At 41.8% G+C, this 17281-nt stretch overlaps 1 protein-coding gene across 8 annotated transcripts in view; it reads right to left on the bottom strand.

Annotated features, from left to right (window-relative positions):
* Positions 1 to 11942: 11942 nt before the first annotated feature.
* Positions 11943 to 17281, bottom strand: part of HJURP (Holliday junction recognition protein) — a 41242-nt gene continuing 35903 nt past the window's right edge. For 4 of the 8 annotated variants that reach the window (XM_073306187.2, XM_073306218.2, XM_073306197.2 and 1 more), the window contains 2 exons: positions 16030 to 16117; positions 11943 to 13764 (listed from right to left, as the gene is read on the bottom strand). In XM_073306187.2, the coding sequence (XP_073162288.1) occupies positions 13637 to 13764; positions 16030 to 16117 (216 nt within the window). In that variant the 3' untranslated portion in view covers positions 11943 to 13636. The remainder of the gene's footprint in view (positions 13765 to 16029; positions 16118 to 17281) is intronic. The other 4 variants (XM_073306207.2, XM_073306244.1, XM_073306225.2 and 1 more) reach the window with 4 other exon arrangements.

The following is a 17281-nucleotide window of genomic DNA, read 5'->3' as shown; positions in this document are numbered from 1 at the left end:
TAATATAACTGCTTCAGTTCATTTAATTAGTGCTTTGCATACCCAGCAAACGTAATGCTATTCGAATATACTCTTAGCTTCCTATGGCAAACAGTACCAGAATCTCAAATCTCTACTTCTGTACCAGTAACATTTTCTCGGTCTATTCAACAATCTGTAAAAGAAAGTGGCAAATGATCTGTGAAAATAAGGCTCCTGAGGAGGACAAAATGACTTTAAAAACTATTTTAGGAAGATAGGAAAAGTCTTTTTACTCCCCAAACAATTCAGTAACTGTATGCATAGGTCATACTTAAAAATGTACAGCACAATTTTATCTTGAAAGCGCTTTGGGGGCAAAGACTAATTTTATGTATGGCACATTTTGGATGTTACGTGAATAGGAATAGTAGCAAACACCAACACACCACTGCTATAATGCTGCCGCATCTGGGTGCCAGGGCAAAGGGGTAGATTTTTCCCATATGAAAAGCATAAAGAAAAACAGAAAGAACTTGATTGCTCAAGGTCCTATTTAAAAGCAACACACAAATTGACTTCCTCTCCTAGAAACTATTTCATTCTAAGTGAGATGTAGACAACTAGTGTTGCAGAGGCAGAAATAATGCTAGTAGGGAATCAACAGAAAATACATGAGGCATTATAAAAAAAACAATTCCCCAGACTAATACCTCCCTGCCCCCTAAACCTGAAGCTAAACACAAGGACATCAGAACAAGAAATGCTATCTTAATCTGGTTGCCCTAATTACCATAGTTGAGTGAGATTGAAACAAAGTAAAAAGACTTAGCTGCATATCAACAAGCTCTTGGCTCCATGAGCCAAAAAAGTTTTGAACAGCATCTCTGTTAATGGTGAGATGTAAAATAAGTATTTCAACTAAGCTGACACACCAAACAGATCTAGTACCAAGCCCCTTCAAGGTGATTAAAAATAAGGCTTATCTAACTAATTAGGCAAGCAAACAGCCCCCAGGACAAGCATTCATGTTGTCACATGTTTGTGTTATACAGAGAATCAAAATAAGGAATATAGTATTCTCAGTTAATACAATTTATGAAGACTTTTATCTAAATAAAGATTGGCTAAGGTCCATTACTCCCTATATGTCTCTCACTTTTTCAAAGGGCACTCCTACTCCACAGTACCCACTTGCTGGCTAGATAGCTCTGCTGAGGCCTGCCTTAGTTTCCCTTTAACTCAGTCTCCCTTAAAAAGTCCACACAGGCCAGATATTAAGAACATTCCCCCCTCCTGGGGTCCAGTTTATTAAGACCTGCAGAAAGTCTTTCAAAAGAAAACTCAGACTTACAATCTCTTCATCCCAGTTTCCTCTAGGACCAGTCCCTCCTCCCTGAGGCTCTGTCTTCCCTACAGACTTCCAGTACTGTTCACCTCCAGTTCTAAACTGAGCACAGCCAGCCTTCCTTCTTTCCTTCCTGGAGGCCTGAGGTATAGCCTTTTCCATTACTACCTTCCTCCTCCTGATTCAGGGCCCAGCCAGGGCCTTCTTATGCCTTACAGCACCTGTGAGTAACTGCTAACAACCTGCAGCTGTCTAGCCCTTTGTAAGGCCCAGGTGCCTTCTCTGAAGCACAACTAGGCAGCAGGTAATCAGTCCAGGTGCACTGGACCTCACACTCCCTCTCAAAGGGGCCAGTGACATTGTAATACACTGTTTGTACTCTGTGCATGGTCTGTATCTTTGGCTTCCCTGCCTCACACTTGAAAATCCCACGTCTCTGATAATCAAGGTTCAGAGAACTTTACCAAAGCCCCAATTCCACAAAGCACTTATGCTTAAGGCCCATTCAAGTCAGTGGGATTTAAGCACTTGCTTCACTTAAGGGCATGTACTTAAAGTCATTTACTGAGTTGGTGCCCAAGTCAGTACGCTTGGTTCCCTCTGTGGCATTGTCAGTCTTCACTGATTTCAGTCAAGCTATGACAATTTACACCAACATAGGGCATACAATATTCCTTATACTTGTCCCTTGGTGGTTTGTTGGGAGAAGTGAAGATGGAAGTTATCAGCAATTCTCTCCCACACTCAGCTTTCCCTCCCTGGCTGATCACTGCAATGGTTAAGAACATAAGAATGGCCACACTGGGTCAGACCAAAGGTCCATCCAAACCAGTATCCTGTCTACCAATGGTGGCCAATGCCAGGTGCCCCAGAGGGAGTGAACCTAATAGGTAAGGATCAAGTGATCTCTCTCCTGCCATCCATCTCCACCCTCTGACAAACAGAGGCTAGGGACACCATTCCTTACCCATCCTGGCTAATAGCCATTAATGGACATAACCTCCATGAATTTATCCAGTTCTCTTTTAAACTCTGTTATAGTCCTAGACTTCACAGACAAGGAATTCCACAGGTTGACTGTGTGCTGAGTGAAGAACTTCCTTTTATCTGTTTTAAACCTGCTACCCATTAATTTCATTTGGTGGCCCCTAGTTCTTATATTGTGGGAACAAGTAAATAACTTTTCCCTATTCACTTTCTCCACATCACTCATAATTTTATATACCTCTCTCATATCCCCCCTTAGACTCCTCTTTTCCAAGCTGAAAAGTCCTAGCCTCTTTAATCTTTCCTCATATGGGACCCATTCCAAACCCCTAATCATTTTAGTGGCCCATTTTAGTTACATTATCTACCGCTGTCACCACAGCTTCCATTTTAGGATAAATAACCATAATGTTCATGTCAGTTATATATTGAGACACTTCTACTGTTGCTCTGTGAGATAGAGGTTTTTTCCTCCCCAGACTGCAGATATCTATATAATGAAGCAATTCTCTGGCTCTTTGGTCTCAGGTTCACTTTTTAACCTGGACTAAGCCTGTTGCATTGAGGCACTACATCCCGGAAAGCCATAACCTGTCCTAGCAATAGCCTTTATTTATTTATTTTTTTTTTGCCATAATGGCTTTTAGGGGGTTGCTAAATGTCTCTTAAAAACAAGTTGTCTGACAGCGAACATTCTTCCCTGCTCTTTAGGCAACATATCACCTAGTGGACCTGATGTAACTTTTGGTGTTATTGATTAAATGTTATATAAGTACAATGACATAAAGTGAATTTATTAGGATGACGTTAAGAATAAACATCTGCATTATTTAAATATTTTACTATGTTAATGACAATTTTTTTTAAAATGATACAGTACAGTCTGAAACCACCTTCATCATATCAAAAGCATTTTTGATATTTATTCACTACTTTACATTAGAATAAAGTCAAAAGAAAAAGAAACAAAGAGGAAAAAGAACAAAGCCATAGTGAACAGGGGAAAGATGACTAAGGGCTTGGCTACGCTTGCAAGTCAGAGCGCATTAAAGCAGCATCGGGCACCCCAGCTCACCACCCGTCCACACTGGCAAGGCACATAGAGCGCTCTGACTTCACGGCTAGAGCACAGCTGGTACTCCACCTCGGCGAGAAGACTAACGCTTGTTGCGTAGTGGCTGAAACGCCCGAGCATCAGCGTGAACGAGGTGTTGCATTACTGCGCTCTGATCAGCCTCCGGAAACGTCCCATAATCCCCTTGAGTCAAGTGGCCACTCTTCTCTTTGTTTTGAACTTGCCCAGGAATGCGGATATGCCCTTTGAAAGCTCTGTTTCTTACAGCCGCTCCAAGACAAAGCAAGCTGTTACTGTGGAATGCTGTGTGAGAGAGAGGGGCGGGGGGGGGGGGAAGAGGGGGTCTGTTGCTGTCTGAACTTACAAGACAACACGCTGACATGCTCTCAGCCCCCCCAAAACCCACTCTCTCCCCCCACATACACACAACACACTTCCTGTCACACTCCACCCCACCCCTGCATTTGAAAAGCACGTTGCAGTCAATTGCATGCTGGGATAGCTGCCCATAATGCACCGCTCCTAATGCTGCTGCAAGTGCTGCAAACGTGGCCACGCCAGTGTGCTTAAAATTGTCAGTATGGACAGACTGCGGCGCTTTCCCTACTGCTGGTTTAACTCAAAGCGCTCTACAGCTGCAAGTGTAGCCAGACCCTCAGACAAGACCTGGTAGACCAGACAGAAAAGGTAACATGTAGAACCAAGATGATGTCATACACATCACATCAGTCTATACGTTTTTCAACAGTGTCAGCTGGCACATCAATTGAGTTCCCTGGATACATCACCATTTCTTAGGGTATGTCTACACTACGGAATAAGGTCGAATTTATAGAAGTCGGTTTTTTAGAAATCGGTTTTATATATTCGAGTGTGTGTGTCCCCACAGAAAATGCTCTAAGTGCATTAAGTGTATTAACTCGGCGGAGTGCTTCCACAGTACCGAGGCAAGCATCGACTTCCAGAGCGTTGCACTGTGGGTAGCTATCCCACAGTTCTCGCAGTCTCTGCTGCCCATTGGAATTCTGGGTTGAGATCCCAATGCCTGATGGGGCTAAAACATTGTCGCGGGTGGTTCTGGGTACATATCGTCAGGCCCCCGTTCCCTCGCTCCCTCCGTGAAAGCAAGGGCAGACAATCGTTTCACGCCTTTTTTCCTGAGTTACCTGTGCAGACGCCATATCACGGCAAGCATGGAGCCTGCTCAGCTCACTGTCACCGTATGTCTCCTGGGTGCTGGCAGACGCGGTACTGCATTGCTACACAGCAGCAGCAACCCATTGCCTTGTGGCAGCAGACGGTGCAATAGGACTGGTAGCCATCATTGTCATGTCCGAGGTGCTCCTGGTCGCCTGTGTGAGGTTGATCAGGAGCGCCTGGACAGACATGGGCTCAGGGACTAAATTTGGAGTGACTTGATCAAGTCATTCTCTTTAGTCCTGCAGTCAGTCCTATTGAACCGTCTTATGGTGAACAGGCAGGCGATACGGATTGCTAGCAGTCGTACTGTACCATCTTCTGCCGGACAGGCAAGAGATGAGGATGGCTAGCAGTCATATTGCACCATCTTCTGCTGAGCAGCCATGAGATGTGGATGGCTTGCAGTCCTTCTGCACCGTCTGCTGCCAACCAAAGATGTAAAAGATAGATAGAGTGGATCAAAACAAGAAATAGACCAGATTTGTTTTGTACTCATTTGCTTCCCCCCCTCCCCTGTCTAGGGGACTCATTCCTCTAGGTCACACTGCAGTCACTCACAGACAAGGTGCAGCGAGGTAAATCTAGCCATGTATCAATCAGAGGCCAGACTAACCTCCTTGTTCCAATAAGAACAATAACTTAGGTGCACCATTTCTTACTAGAACCCTCCGTGAAGTCCTGCCTGAAATACTCCTTGATGTAAAGCCACCCCCTTTGTTGATTTTAGCTCCCTGAAGCCAACCCTGTAAGCCCTGTTGTCAGTCGCCCCTCCCTCCGTCAGAGCAACGGCAGACAATCGTTCCGCGCCTTTTTTCTGTGCGGACGCCATACCAAAGCAAGCATGGAGGCCGCTCAACTCACTTTGGCAATTAGGAGCACATTAAACACCACACGCATTATTCAGTAGTATATGCAGCACCAGAACCTGGCAGAGCGATACCGGGCGAGGAGGCGACATCAGCACGGTCACATGAGTGATCAGGACCTGGACACAGATTTCTCTGAAAGCATGGGCCCTGCCAATGCATGCATCATGGTGCTAATGGGGCAGGTTCATGCTGTGGAACGCTGATTCTGGGCTCGGGAAACAAGCACAGACTGGCGGGACCGCATAGTGTTGCAGGTCTGGGACGATTCCCAGTGGCTGCGAAACTTTTGCATGCGTAAGGGCACTTTCATGGAACTTTGTGACTTGCTTTCCCCTGCCCTGAAGCGCATGAATACCAAGATGAGAGCAGCCCTCACAGTTGAGAAGCGAGTGGCAATAGCCCTGTGGAATCTTGCAACGCCAGACAGCTACCGGTCAGTTGGGAATCAATTTGGAGTGGGCAAATCTGTTGGGGCTGCTGTGATACACATAGCCCACGCAATCAAAGATCTGCTGATATCAAGGGTAGTGACCCTGGGAAATGTGCAGGTCATAGTGGATGGCTTTGCTGCAATGGGATTCCCTAACTGTGGTGGGGCCATAGACAGAACCCATATCCCTATCTTGGCACCGGAGCACCAAGCTGGCGAGTACGTAAACTGCAAGGAGTACTTTTCAATAGTGCTGCAAGCTCTGGTGGATCACAAGGGACGTTTCACCAACATCAACGTGGGATGGCCGGGAAAGGTACATGATGCTCGCATCTTCAGGAACTCTGGTCTGTTTCAAAAGCTGCAGGAAGGGACTTTATTCCCAGACAAGAATATAACTGTTGGGGACATTGAAATGCCTATATGTATCCTTGGGGACCTAGCCTACCCCTTAATGCCCTGGCTCATGAAGCTGTACACAGGCAGCCTGGACATTAGTCAGGAGCTGTTCAACTACAGGCTGAGCAAGTGCAGAATGGTGGTAGAATGTGCATTTGGATGTTTAAAGGCGCGCTGGCGCAGTTTACTTACTCTCTTAGACCTCGGTGAAACCAATATTCCCACTGTTATTACTGCTTGCTGTGTGCTCCACAATATCTGTGAGAGTAAGTGGGAGACGTTTATGGCGGGGTGGGAGGTTGAGGCAAATCGCCTGGCTGCTGGTTACGCGCAGCCAAACACCAGGGCGGTTAGAAGAGCACAGGAGAAATGGTACGCATCAGAGAAGCTTTGAAAACCAGTTTCATGACTGGCCAGGCTACGGTGTGAAAGTTCTGTTTGTTTCTCCTTAATGAAACCCCCTGCCCCTTGGTTCACTCTACTTCCCTGTAAGCTAACCACCTGCCCCTCCTCCCTTCAATCACCGCTTGCAGAGGCAATAAAGTCATTGTTGCTTCACATTCATGCATTCTTTATTCATTCACCACACAAATAGGGGGATGACTACCAAGGTATCCCAGGAGGGGTGGTGGAGGAGGGAAGGAAAATGCCACACAGCACTTTAAGCACAGCACTTTAAAAGTTTACAACTTTAAAATTTATTGAATGACAGCCTTCTTTTTTTTGGGCAATCCTCTGTGGCGGAATGGCTGGTTGGCTGGTGGCCCCCCCACCGCGTTCTTGGGCGTCTGGGTGTGGAGGCTATGGAAATTGGGGAGGAGGGCGGTTGATTACACAGGGGCTGTAGTGGCAGTCTGTGCTCCAGCTGCCTTTGCTGCAGCTCAACCATACACTGGAGCATACTGGTTTGGTCCTCCAGCAGCCTCAGCATTGAATCCTGCCTCCTCTCATCACGCTGCCGCCACATTTGAGCTTCAGCCCTGTCTTCAGCCCACCACTTACTCTCTTCAGCCCACCACCTCTCCTCCCGGTCATTTTGTGCTTTCCTGCACTCTGACATTATTTGCCTCCATGCATTCGTCTGTGCTCTGTCAGTGCGGGAGGACAGCATGAGCTCGGAGAATGTTTCATCTTGAGTGCGTTTTTTCTTTCTTTCTAATCTTCACTAGCCTCTGGGAAGGAGAAGATCCTGTGATCATTGAAACACATGCAGCTGGTGGAGAAAAAAAAAAGGGACAGCGGTATTTAAAAAGACACATTTTATAAAACAGTAGCTACACTCTTTCAGGGTAAACCTTGCTGTTAACATTACATACATAGCACATGTGCTTTTGTTACAAGGTCGCATTTTGCCTCCCCTCACCGCATGGCTACCCCCTCAACCCTCCCCGTGGCTAACAGCGGGGAACATTTCTGTTCAGCCACAGGCAAACAGCTCAGCAGGAACGGGCTCCTCTGACTGTCCCCTGAAGAAAAGCACCCTATTTCAACCAGGAGACCATGAATGATACATCACTCTCCTGAGGATAACACAGAGAGATAAAGAACGGATGTTGTTTGAACGCCAGCAAACATACACTGCAATGCTTTGTTGTACAATGATTCCCGAGTACATGTTACTGGCCTGGAGTGGTAAAGTGTCCTACCATGAAGGACGCAATAAGGCTGCCCTCCCCAGAAACCTTTTGCAAAGGCTTTGGGAGTACATTGAGGAGAGCCGCGAATGCCAGGGCAAATTAATCTTTTCACATGCTTGCTTTTAAACCATGTATAGTATTTTAAAAGGTACACTCACCGGAGGTCCCTTCTGCACCTGCTGGGTCCAGGAGGCAGCCTTGGGTGGGTTCGGGGGGTACTGGCTCCAGGTCCAGGGTGAGAAACAGTTCCTGGCTGTCGGGAAAACCGGTTTCTCCACTTGCTTGCTGTGAGCTATTTACAACCTCCTCCTCTTCTTCGTCCCCAAAACCTGCTTCCGTGTTGCCTCCATCTCCACTGAAGGAGTCAAACAATACGGCTGGGGTAGTGGTGGCTGAACCCCCTAAAATGGCATGCAGCTCATCATAGAAGCGGCATGTTTGGGGCTCTGACCCGGAGCGGCCGTTCGCCCCTCTGGTTTTCTGGTAGGCTTGCCTCAGCTCCTTAAGTTTCACGCAACACTGCTACAGATCCCTGTTATGGTCTCTGTCCTTCATGCCCTGGGAGATTTTGACAAAGGTTTTGGCATTTCGAAAACTGGAACGGAGTTCTGATAGCACGGATTCCTCTCCCCATACAGCAATCAAATCCCGTACCTCCCGTTCGGTCCATGCTGGAGCTCTTTTGCGATTCTGGGACTCCATCATGGTTACCTCTGCTGATGAGCTCTGCATGGTCACCTGCAGCTTGCCACGCTGGCCAAACAGGAAATGAGATTCAAAAGTTCGCGGTTCTTTTCCTGTCTACCTGGCCAGTGCATCTGAGTTGAGAGTGCTGTCCAGAGCGGTCACAATGGAGCACTCTGGGATAGCTCCCGGAGGCCAATACCATCGAATTGTGTCCACAGTACCCCAAATTCGAGCCGGCAAGGCCGATTTAAGCGCTAATCCACTTGTCAGGGGTGGAGTATGGAAATCTATTTTAAGAGACCTTTAAATTGAAATAAAGGGCTTCATCATGTGGATGGGTGCAGGTTTACATCGATTTAACGCTGCTAAATTCGACCTAAAGTCCTAGTGTAGACCAGGGCTTAGATAGTGGATAGAACTAAATATTGAAAAACAAATGACAACAAAAATTGTGGAATTCTCTCTTATGCGCTACTCTCAGCATTTCTCAATCGAGAACTGTTAGCATCTCTCACTTACAGAAATTAATATCAGATACAGGATCAAACTCAAATGCCTCTTGAGGTTTTTCCTGGACCACTTCTCTAGAATTCTTCTAGTCTGTTGGGACAAGTAGATTGGAATTGTGTACTTAATCTCAATCTCTAAATAATTTCTATTATATCTTAACTGAGTAAGAATCGTACAATACTTCTAGGCAGGAATGAACCTCACCTTCTATCACCAGTATTGGGAATATTACCCCTAGAACAGCCAAGGCCTGTCCAAGGAACATATTCAAATATACTTTAAAGATGTTCTGGAACAGTTAAAACAAAAGAAGATAAATTATGCGTGCAATATTTGAAGGATGGAGAAGATTTGGGAGATCATTGAGTGGGGAAGAATTTTATTTCAAAAGATCCATTGGAAATGGCATTTCCAGAGCACATCACCTACTATTCATGTGTGTTTGAAACGGGAAGAAACAGAAGCCAACAAAAACAATATATAAGAAAGAATTGTTTGTGTTTATTGTTACAAGGCAGACATCATCCCAAGGAAGAATCCAGTGTTCAGAAAGTCAAAAAAACCACGCAGTGAAAGGAATCTTATAACTGATTTACGTTTCTTTGCTACACCCACCAGGATAGGTGATATGGCACAAACAAAAAGAGAGCGCTTGAGGTTGTGATGAAGGACTTCTAAAACTATGTGCACAAGAGCCTTTTCTACTACTAAGATTAGTGACAACCTAGCAATGCTTTCTGTAATATTCAGGAGAGGTTTTGCCTACCTTTCACTCGATTATTTTCCCAATAAAGTTATCTTTTAAGTCAATTTGAATTGGGCATCTGAACTATTAGCTGGGGATAGTTGTTGCCCTTAGACAAGAGTTTTCTGGTTTCTCAAAGAACAGATGAGAAGTCTCTCATCTTACCCTGAGATTGAAAGCTCTTTTGGTTTAGGACCATCTTTTTGTACTGGGGCTCCTAAGAACTACAGTAATACATACATGCAACCAACCAACCAACCAGATGACTGCCTCGGTACAAAGTCACATACATAGGGATCACTGGTTTCCCTTCCTAAGGAGTGTAACGGGCCAGTTAGGGTCATTGTGGACACAGAATGCATGTGCCCTAATGGGCATCGTAAAAAGATTCCTCTAACTTTTAGGAAGCAGCATCAAACCTCCCAGGACTTGTTAGGCAATGGAAGCATGCTCATGTTGTTGTACCAATAAAATAAAAACCAGCAGGATCTTATTAAAGGGAAAAAGGCAAAATACCACATTTATTGTGAATACAGAAAGAATCATAGTAAGCAGTTAGTTATAGCTATAACATTCCATTCAATTTCATATTTATTCACACATTCATTCATACAAACACACACACACATACACACCCACAGGTTCTGCAAGGTTGTTATCATAGTTACCAGCCTTAGAGTTGCTCATGCCAAGCCACTGGCCAAGTGGCCTGGGGAGCAGGGCCTTGTCAGATGCTCATCTGATGCTCCTGGAAGTTGGTTTGCAGAATCAGACCCCAAAGTTCTCACTTTTTAGAGTCTATTTTTATAGGAATTTCTTCCTATGCCAGTCTATGGGAATTGCTTCATCATGCTGTTGCTGAATCAATCAGCAGATAGCACATTCCTGACGGCTCCAAGATGTTATCTTGTTCTTTGATTCTCCCATCCTTGAGGCTGTTGGGTGGATTCCAGTCTGCCCTCCGGGGGCGGGGGGGGGGTCCCTCTGGTTATTTCCACTTGACGCCTTCTTCAGCCGATGGACACTGGATTCTTAGGCTGGCACCTCCCTGATCATTCAGTTATTATCCACACCAAGCATCCATCCACATACATCCTCTATCTCTATTTTAATCACAATGGTTAATACAACAAAAGGGCGGGGGAGTCTCTGGGTGCTGTTTCTGTTGTTAGAGTATTGCTTTGAGTCTCTCTCTCTGTGAATTGCTTTGAGAACAGACTCTGTCTTAGAATGTACTAACACAATTAGCAGCTTGCAAGTTTCACACAGAGGGAGAGAAACGGTACCAAAAACCAAGAGACCTCTTAATTAGTAATACCCTGGAATTTAAACTCTGGGGAATCAAACTCATTTGTGATTTTAATACAGAACTTCTTTAATATGATCCAACACTGTGACCTGAAAGAAGTCTGTAATAAAGCGGCTCTGTGCTTGCAGCAGTTATACTAGCAGTTACATTAGAACAATCTCCCTGTCAAGAAAGAACAGGAGGTGGGGCCATGAAAAACAAAACAAACAGAACCCACAGCACAATGATCACCTGAAATGTTTGCAGATTACCCAGGAATGGGAGTTAGGCCAGAACGTGAACCAGCTGAAGTGATGCGCTCTGTAAATCTGGTAGAGCATTTGCCCTTGAAGTACCAAACATGCAGTAGGCAGACAAATTTGTCATATACACTCCTGTAACAAGGGTTGAACAGCTGGAAAATATATTCTATCTTCCCCAAGAACAACAGCCTGAATTCATTCTGGTGCTTCTGATAGGTTATTGCATATACACTGGCCTAACTGGCATGTTGTTTTTTTGTGCTTTAGAGTATGTGGACCCTTATTACATTACATTATCATGATGAAATTGTCATTGGTAAGACTGGGAACGATGAAATTGCTACACCAAGTTTATATTTAGTAGTGCTGTCGATTAATCACAGTTAACTCACACGATTAACTCAAAAAAGTTAATCGCGATTAAAAAAATTAATGATTAATTGCAGTTTAATAGCACTGTTAAACAATAGAATGCCAATTGAAATTTATTACATTTTTTGGAATGTTTTTCTATATTTTCAAATCTATTGATTTCAATTATGACACAGAATACAAAGTGTACACTGCTCACTTGATTTTTATTACAAATATGTGCACTGTAAAAATCATAAAAGAAATTTTTCAGTTCACTTCAGACAAGTCCTGTAGTACAATCTCTTTATTATGAAAACACAACTTATAAAGGTAAATTTTGATTACATAACTGCATTCAAAAACAAAACAGTGCAAAACTTCAGAGCCTACAAGTCCACTCAGCCCTATTTCTTGTTCAGCCAATTGCTAAGACAAACAAGTTTGTTTACATTTATGGGAGATAATGCTGCCTACTTCTTATTTACAATGTCACCTGAAAGTGAGAACAGCCATTCGCATGGCACTTTTGTAGCTGGCATTGGAAGGTATTTACATGCCAGATACGCTAACCATTCGTATGCCCCTTGATGCTTCGGCCACCGTTCCAGAGGACATGATTCCATGCTGATGACGCTCATTAAAAAAATAATGTGCTAATTAAATTTGTGAATGAACTCCTCAGGGGGAGAATTGTATGTCTCCTGCTGTGTGTTACCCGCATTCTGCCATATATTTTGTTATAGCAGTCTCGGATGATGACCCAGCACATGTTGTTCATTTTAAGAACACTTTCACTGCAGATTTCACAAGACATAAAGAAGGTACCAATGTGAGATTTCTAAAGATAGCTAGAGCATTCGACCCAAGGTTTAAGAATCTGAAGTGCCTTCCAAAATCTGAGAGGGACGAGGTGTGCAGCATGCTTTCAGAAGTCTTAAAAGAGCAACACTCCAATGCAGAAACGACAGAGCTGAACCACCAAAAAAGAAAAATTAACCTTTTGCTGGTGGCATCTGACTCAGATGATGAAAATGAACATGTGTCAGTCTGCTCTGCTTTAGATGGTTATCGAGCAGTGTACACTTTGTACACTGTGTTGTAATTGAAATCAACATATTTAAAAATGTAGAAAACATCCAAAAATATTTAAATAAATGGTATTCTATTATTAACAGTGCAATTGATTTTTTCAATCAAGTGATTAATCGTGATTAAGTTTTTTAATCGCTTGACAGCCCAAAAATTAGTAAAACATTTATCTATTAAATTTTATAAAAAACTGCCAAATCCAATAATGTATAAAAAATTTATTAAGCAATTAAGATTTATGATGAAGTACATTGAAAATTAAACATTAAAACCTCAAATCTGATATTACAGCCACATTACAAAGTCATAATACATTATACTGCATTTGAACCTTCCAGACCAGTGTTTCTAGGAGCCTAATAATGTGCATATATAAAGCAGGGGTGGACAGGAGAGGCTAGGAATTCTGGTCGAATACAAAGCCAAGGTACATTATTATTAGCATATTAAAATCCATGTCTATAAGGAAACAGAAAAAAATGCAAATCACAAGCATCTATTACGACGAACACTACTAAATATAAAAGTTAAACAAATAACTCAGACCAAAGAAGGAATCTTGATTCCCTCCAGTGGACTTCTGGGGCCAAATGAATGACTCCTCATTAAGGAAAGGTGCCCTGCCCACCTTGGCTGAAGGCAAAGCTGGTCTCCAAGGAATTATTTTGGATGAGAGGGAAAGTACATAGCAGGACTAACTATATACTAGAGCACTATTCCTCAGCTCCCTCCCTATCAATAAATGCAATTTTCAGATTGCAATGGTTAATTAAAATGTCTTTGATGTCTTTACAAATTTATAAAATAATATTCTCTCTGTAGCCTTCCAGAAATGCTCCTTGCGTATCTTTAGCGATGAAGTCTTCCCAAAAGAACGCCTGAGCTTTTCTCTCTCCCATTATTGTAGCTGAGTTTTCTGGATACCCTGGAAAAGGATTTTAGATCATAAGTTACTGGTAATTAAAAAGCATCCATGCTAGCTGAATCTCCAACAGAACAGAACAGAAGTTGAATGCCAAAGCAGAGAATCTAGTCACCTTAAAATATTAATGGCAAAATGCAATAGGCCTAATACAGGAATTCCCACATCCACCCAACTGTCGAAAATCCTTTATTTTTTCATTATATTAATGCCTAAATAATATGAATAAATTAAATGAAATCTATTTTAACCTAATCTACTGCATGTGTACAAACATAAATGTAAAGTTTTGCTCCACTGAAGCAAATACATCTATACAGAATTCATCTACTGCTCTACTTTTCATTTTCCCCCTCAGGAACTGAAGGATTGGCAGTTTGTTATTTAGATTTGTTGTAAACTAATCTGCTCTGTGATCACACCCTCAAGTGGTCCATCCCAATACAGTGTGAGGCAACAATTCATAACAGATCTATAATAAATCTGTTTTTGACCTTTCCTTCTCTGAAATTGATCTTTTATAATTAGCTTCTTGCTAGAAGTTGCCAAATCCAAAGTCGTTACAGACACAAGAGGACTTAGCTGGTTCTTTCCCAGCTGTTCATTAGAACATATAGCAGCTTCACTATCTACTTGACTAAGATTTCTGAAGACTTCAAAACCACTCAGCACAAGTTCCATTTTCAGGATGTATACTGCAGTCATCTCTTGGACCTCTAAAGCTATCATAGTGCTAGACTGAGCAAACTCTCCAGCTGAGTCTTAATTCAGGTTACACAAATGCATAATCACTGATTTGCAATTAAGGAACACATTTTCTATTCCAGATAAGTTAGCAATCCAACACTCACTAATGCTTTTCACATGAAGCCTGTTACCTGTATGCACGAAGAAAAAAAAGTTTCTGGCTGGAAACAACTTGCCCATATCATAGGGAGAGGTTTCCATTTATAGCAGAGGGAAGAAAAAAGCATGAATTAAGAAACTGAGTAAAGATGTAATAAAAAATATTTACAGGAGCAAGCTCAAGCAAAGCTCACAGAAAGTTCACCTACCCATTAGCTTACTCAAGATCATCCACTAAATCAACTATTTTTTAATCTCATATAGAAATGAAAGGCCTTAACCAGAGAGAGATTCCATACTTTAATTAAAAAAGAAAATGAAAAGAGCAAACAACTTAAGCAGGAGTGGAGATGAAACTGCAGAAACACACACACACACACATGACCAGCCTACTACATTTTCTGTACACATCATGTGTTAGAGAAATTGTTTCTGAAATTATACTACTGTATAATTTTTTTGAAAAATTATACTACTGTATTGTTTTCAGAGTAGCAGCCGTGTTAGTCTGTATCCGCAAAAAGAAAAGGAGTACTTGTGGCACCTTAGAGACAAACAAATTTATTGTATTATCTATTCTGTTGCCTATAAAGCTGGATTAGTTATGAGTCTACAAGAACAAGACTCTGAGGGAGCTGAAGTTTCAGAAATCTGGTAGCTTAATATTTTCTTTCTAAACAAAAATCACAAATTAAAAATATTTGTCCACTGGAAAGCTGGAAGTCTCCCATTTCCAATGGTAGATAACATCATACCTGTTTCTAGCCTTAGTGCGCCACAAGATATCCAAACCTGAACCTGTCAATGTACTAAAGTTATTAATCCTGGGTCTCAGAAAAGTAATTTTTTTGGGAGGGAGGATAGGATTTAGGGAAGGACATGTGATGAGAAGAGAAGCAAATTTTGTGGTATGTTTAAAAATACTTGTGGATGTCAAGTCAATCTGTAGATTGTAACGTTAGTGCTCTTTCTATATATGGATAAGGCAGAAGAGATGGTCTGTTATGTTTCATACTTTATTACATATTCTATACATGTGCACATATATTTAAATAATGTATTCCTCTATCATGTATACAGACTAACTACAGCCTTTAAAATCTTAATGTAAAAAAGTCCCATGATATGATATATTACAAAAAGTCTGCGACACATGGATCCTAAAAATATAGGTTTTTACGAAGAGTAATGTAGTGTTATCAATTCAGTGATTAACTGCAGTCATTTTTTGTTGTAAGTCCATAACCTATATGAAGGCACCCACAGTCCCCCAAAACACCACATGAAGAAAATTAAAAATAAGGAGTACAGCACATTTGTAAACCTTTTCTTAAAAAAAAAAAAAAAAAAAAAAAAAAGGGAAAAAGGAAAAACAACAACTTATTTTGCTGCTATTTTTGTAACTACTGAAAAGTCACTTGCCTTTGTTAATATTTTTGTGCACTTCTGGATGAGCCATTATTTTGCAATGTCCTAGGGATACTTGCATAGATATTTGCAATCCTGGATTCTGGTGATAAAATTAATGGGGTCATAAGGTTAAGTACCACAGTGAGCACTCTATCCAGTACTGTATGTTAAAATATTGGACTATTCTGACCTTAGGAGCAAGCTCAGAGCAGCAGTTCTAAGTATTAAAAGAAAGCAACAACTTACTTCCATCTGTGAAGTATAATGAACGTTCTTTACGTGAAAGCCTCTGGCCAAATTTAATTTCAAATACAATTTGTACTTTATAACAGTGAACTTACTTAAGTGTATAACTAATTTCCTTTGAAGACCTTATAATTTATCAGCATTAGAAAAGGAGGGAAATATCTTGCAATTAGATTTAGGATCACAGAAAGGCATTGTAGGGAGCTGTGAATATCAGTTAAGAGAAATAATACAGAGGGATATAAGAGGTTAACAACTCAGAGCAAACAATAAAATGAGACTCATCTTGGAAAAATGAGACCTAAAAGAAATAGTGAACATGAAAAAAGCCTTATTTCTGAAGAATCTGTATCTACTATACTTACCAGAAACAGAGATTATTAAAACTGTAAGGCATTAACAAAAAAGTGTATTTTTTCCAGTCTGTTAACTATGTGCATTTGAGATTGTTTTATGTAGTCTGTCACCATTTCCCCTGCATATTGAGTTAGTTCTTCCCTTGCTGAAAAGATCCTAGTGTAACAGAAAAACTAACTTTTTAAAATGAAGTTAAATTTGACAGTGTCCATTCATATATCCGGGGGAAATAATTCAGAACACAAATGTTCAGTGAGAGTGAGAAACTTATCAAACAGAAACACTGAAACTGATGACAGTAGATAAATTAGATACACGTTTGCAATGCTACCTTGTCGGAAAAAAAGCTAGTGCAATTTCCTTACATAGAAACATCATATCAGAGTAGAAAGTTAACAGTCCCTCTTCCATATCGCTTGTATGTCATCAGACGTGGAATACTGCACTTGATTCTGGGTCTCATTAATTAGAGCACTGTGCAAATGCAAAATTTGGATTCGCATCTATCTGTGATCTGTAAAAATGGTCCACGTATATGGATATTAAGCGGATATCTGCAGATTTGAAGGGCTCTACTCATTACTAGACCTATACTAACTGGACAGAACTTAAGGAATAGCAACAAGAAACGACTGGGGGGCGACTGTGATTGATTTATAAA

The sequence above is a fragment of the Lepidochelys kempii genome, chromosome 1 (genome assembly GCF_965140285.1).
Source record: "Lepidochelys kempii isolate rLepKem1 chromosome 1, rLepKem1.hap1, whole genome shotgun sequence".
Lineage (NCBI taxonomy): Eukaryota > Metazoa > Chordata > Testudines > Cheloniidae > Lepidochelys > Lepidochelys kempii.
Note: the sequence above shows the minus strand (reverse complement) of the source record. Positions and strands in the feature narration are given on the sequence as shown.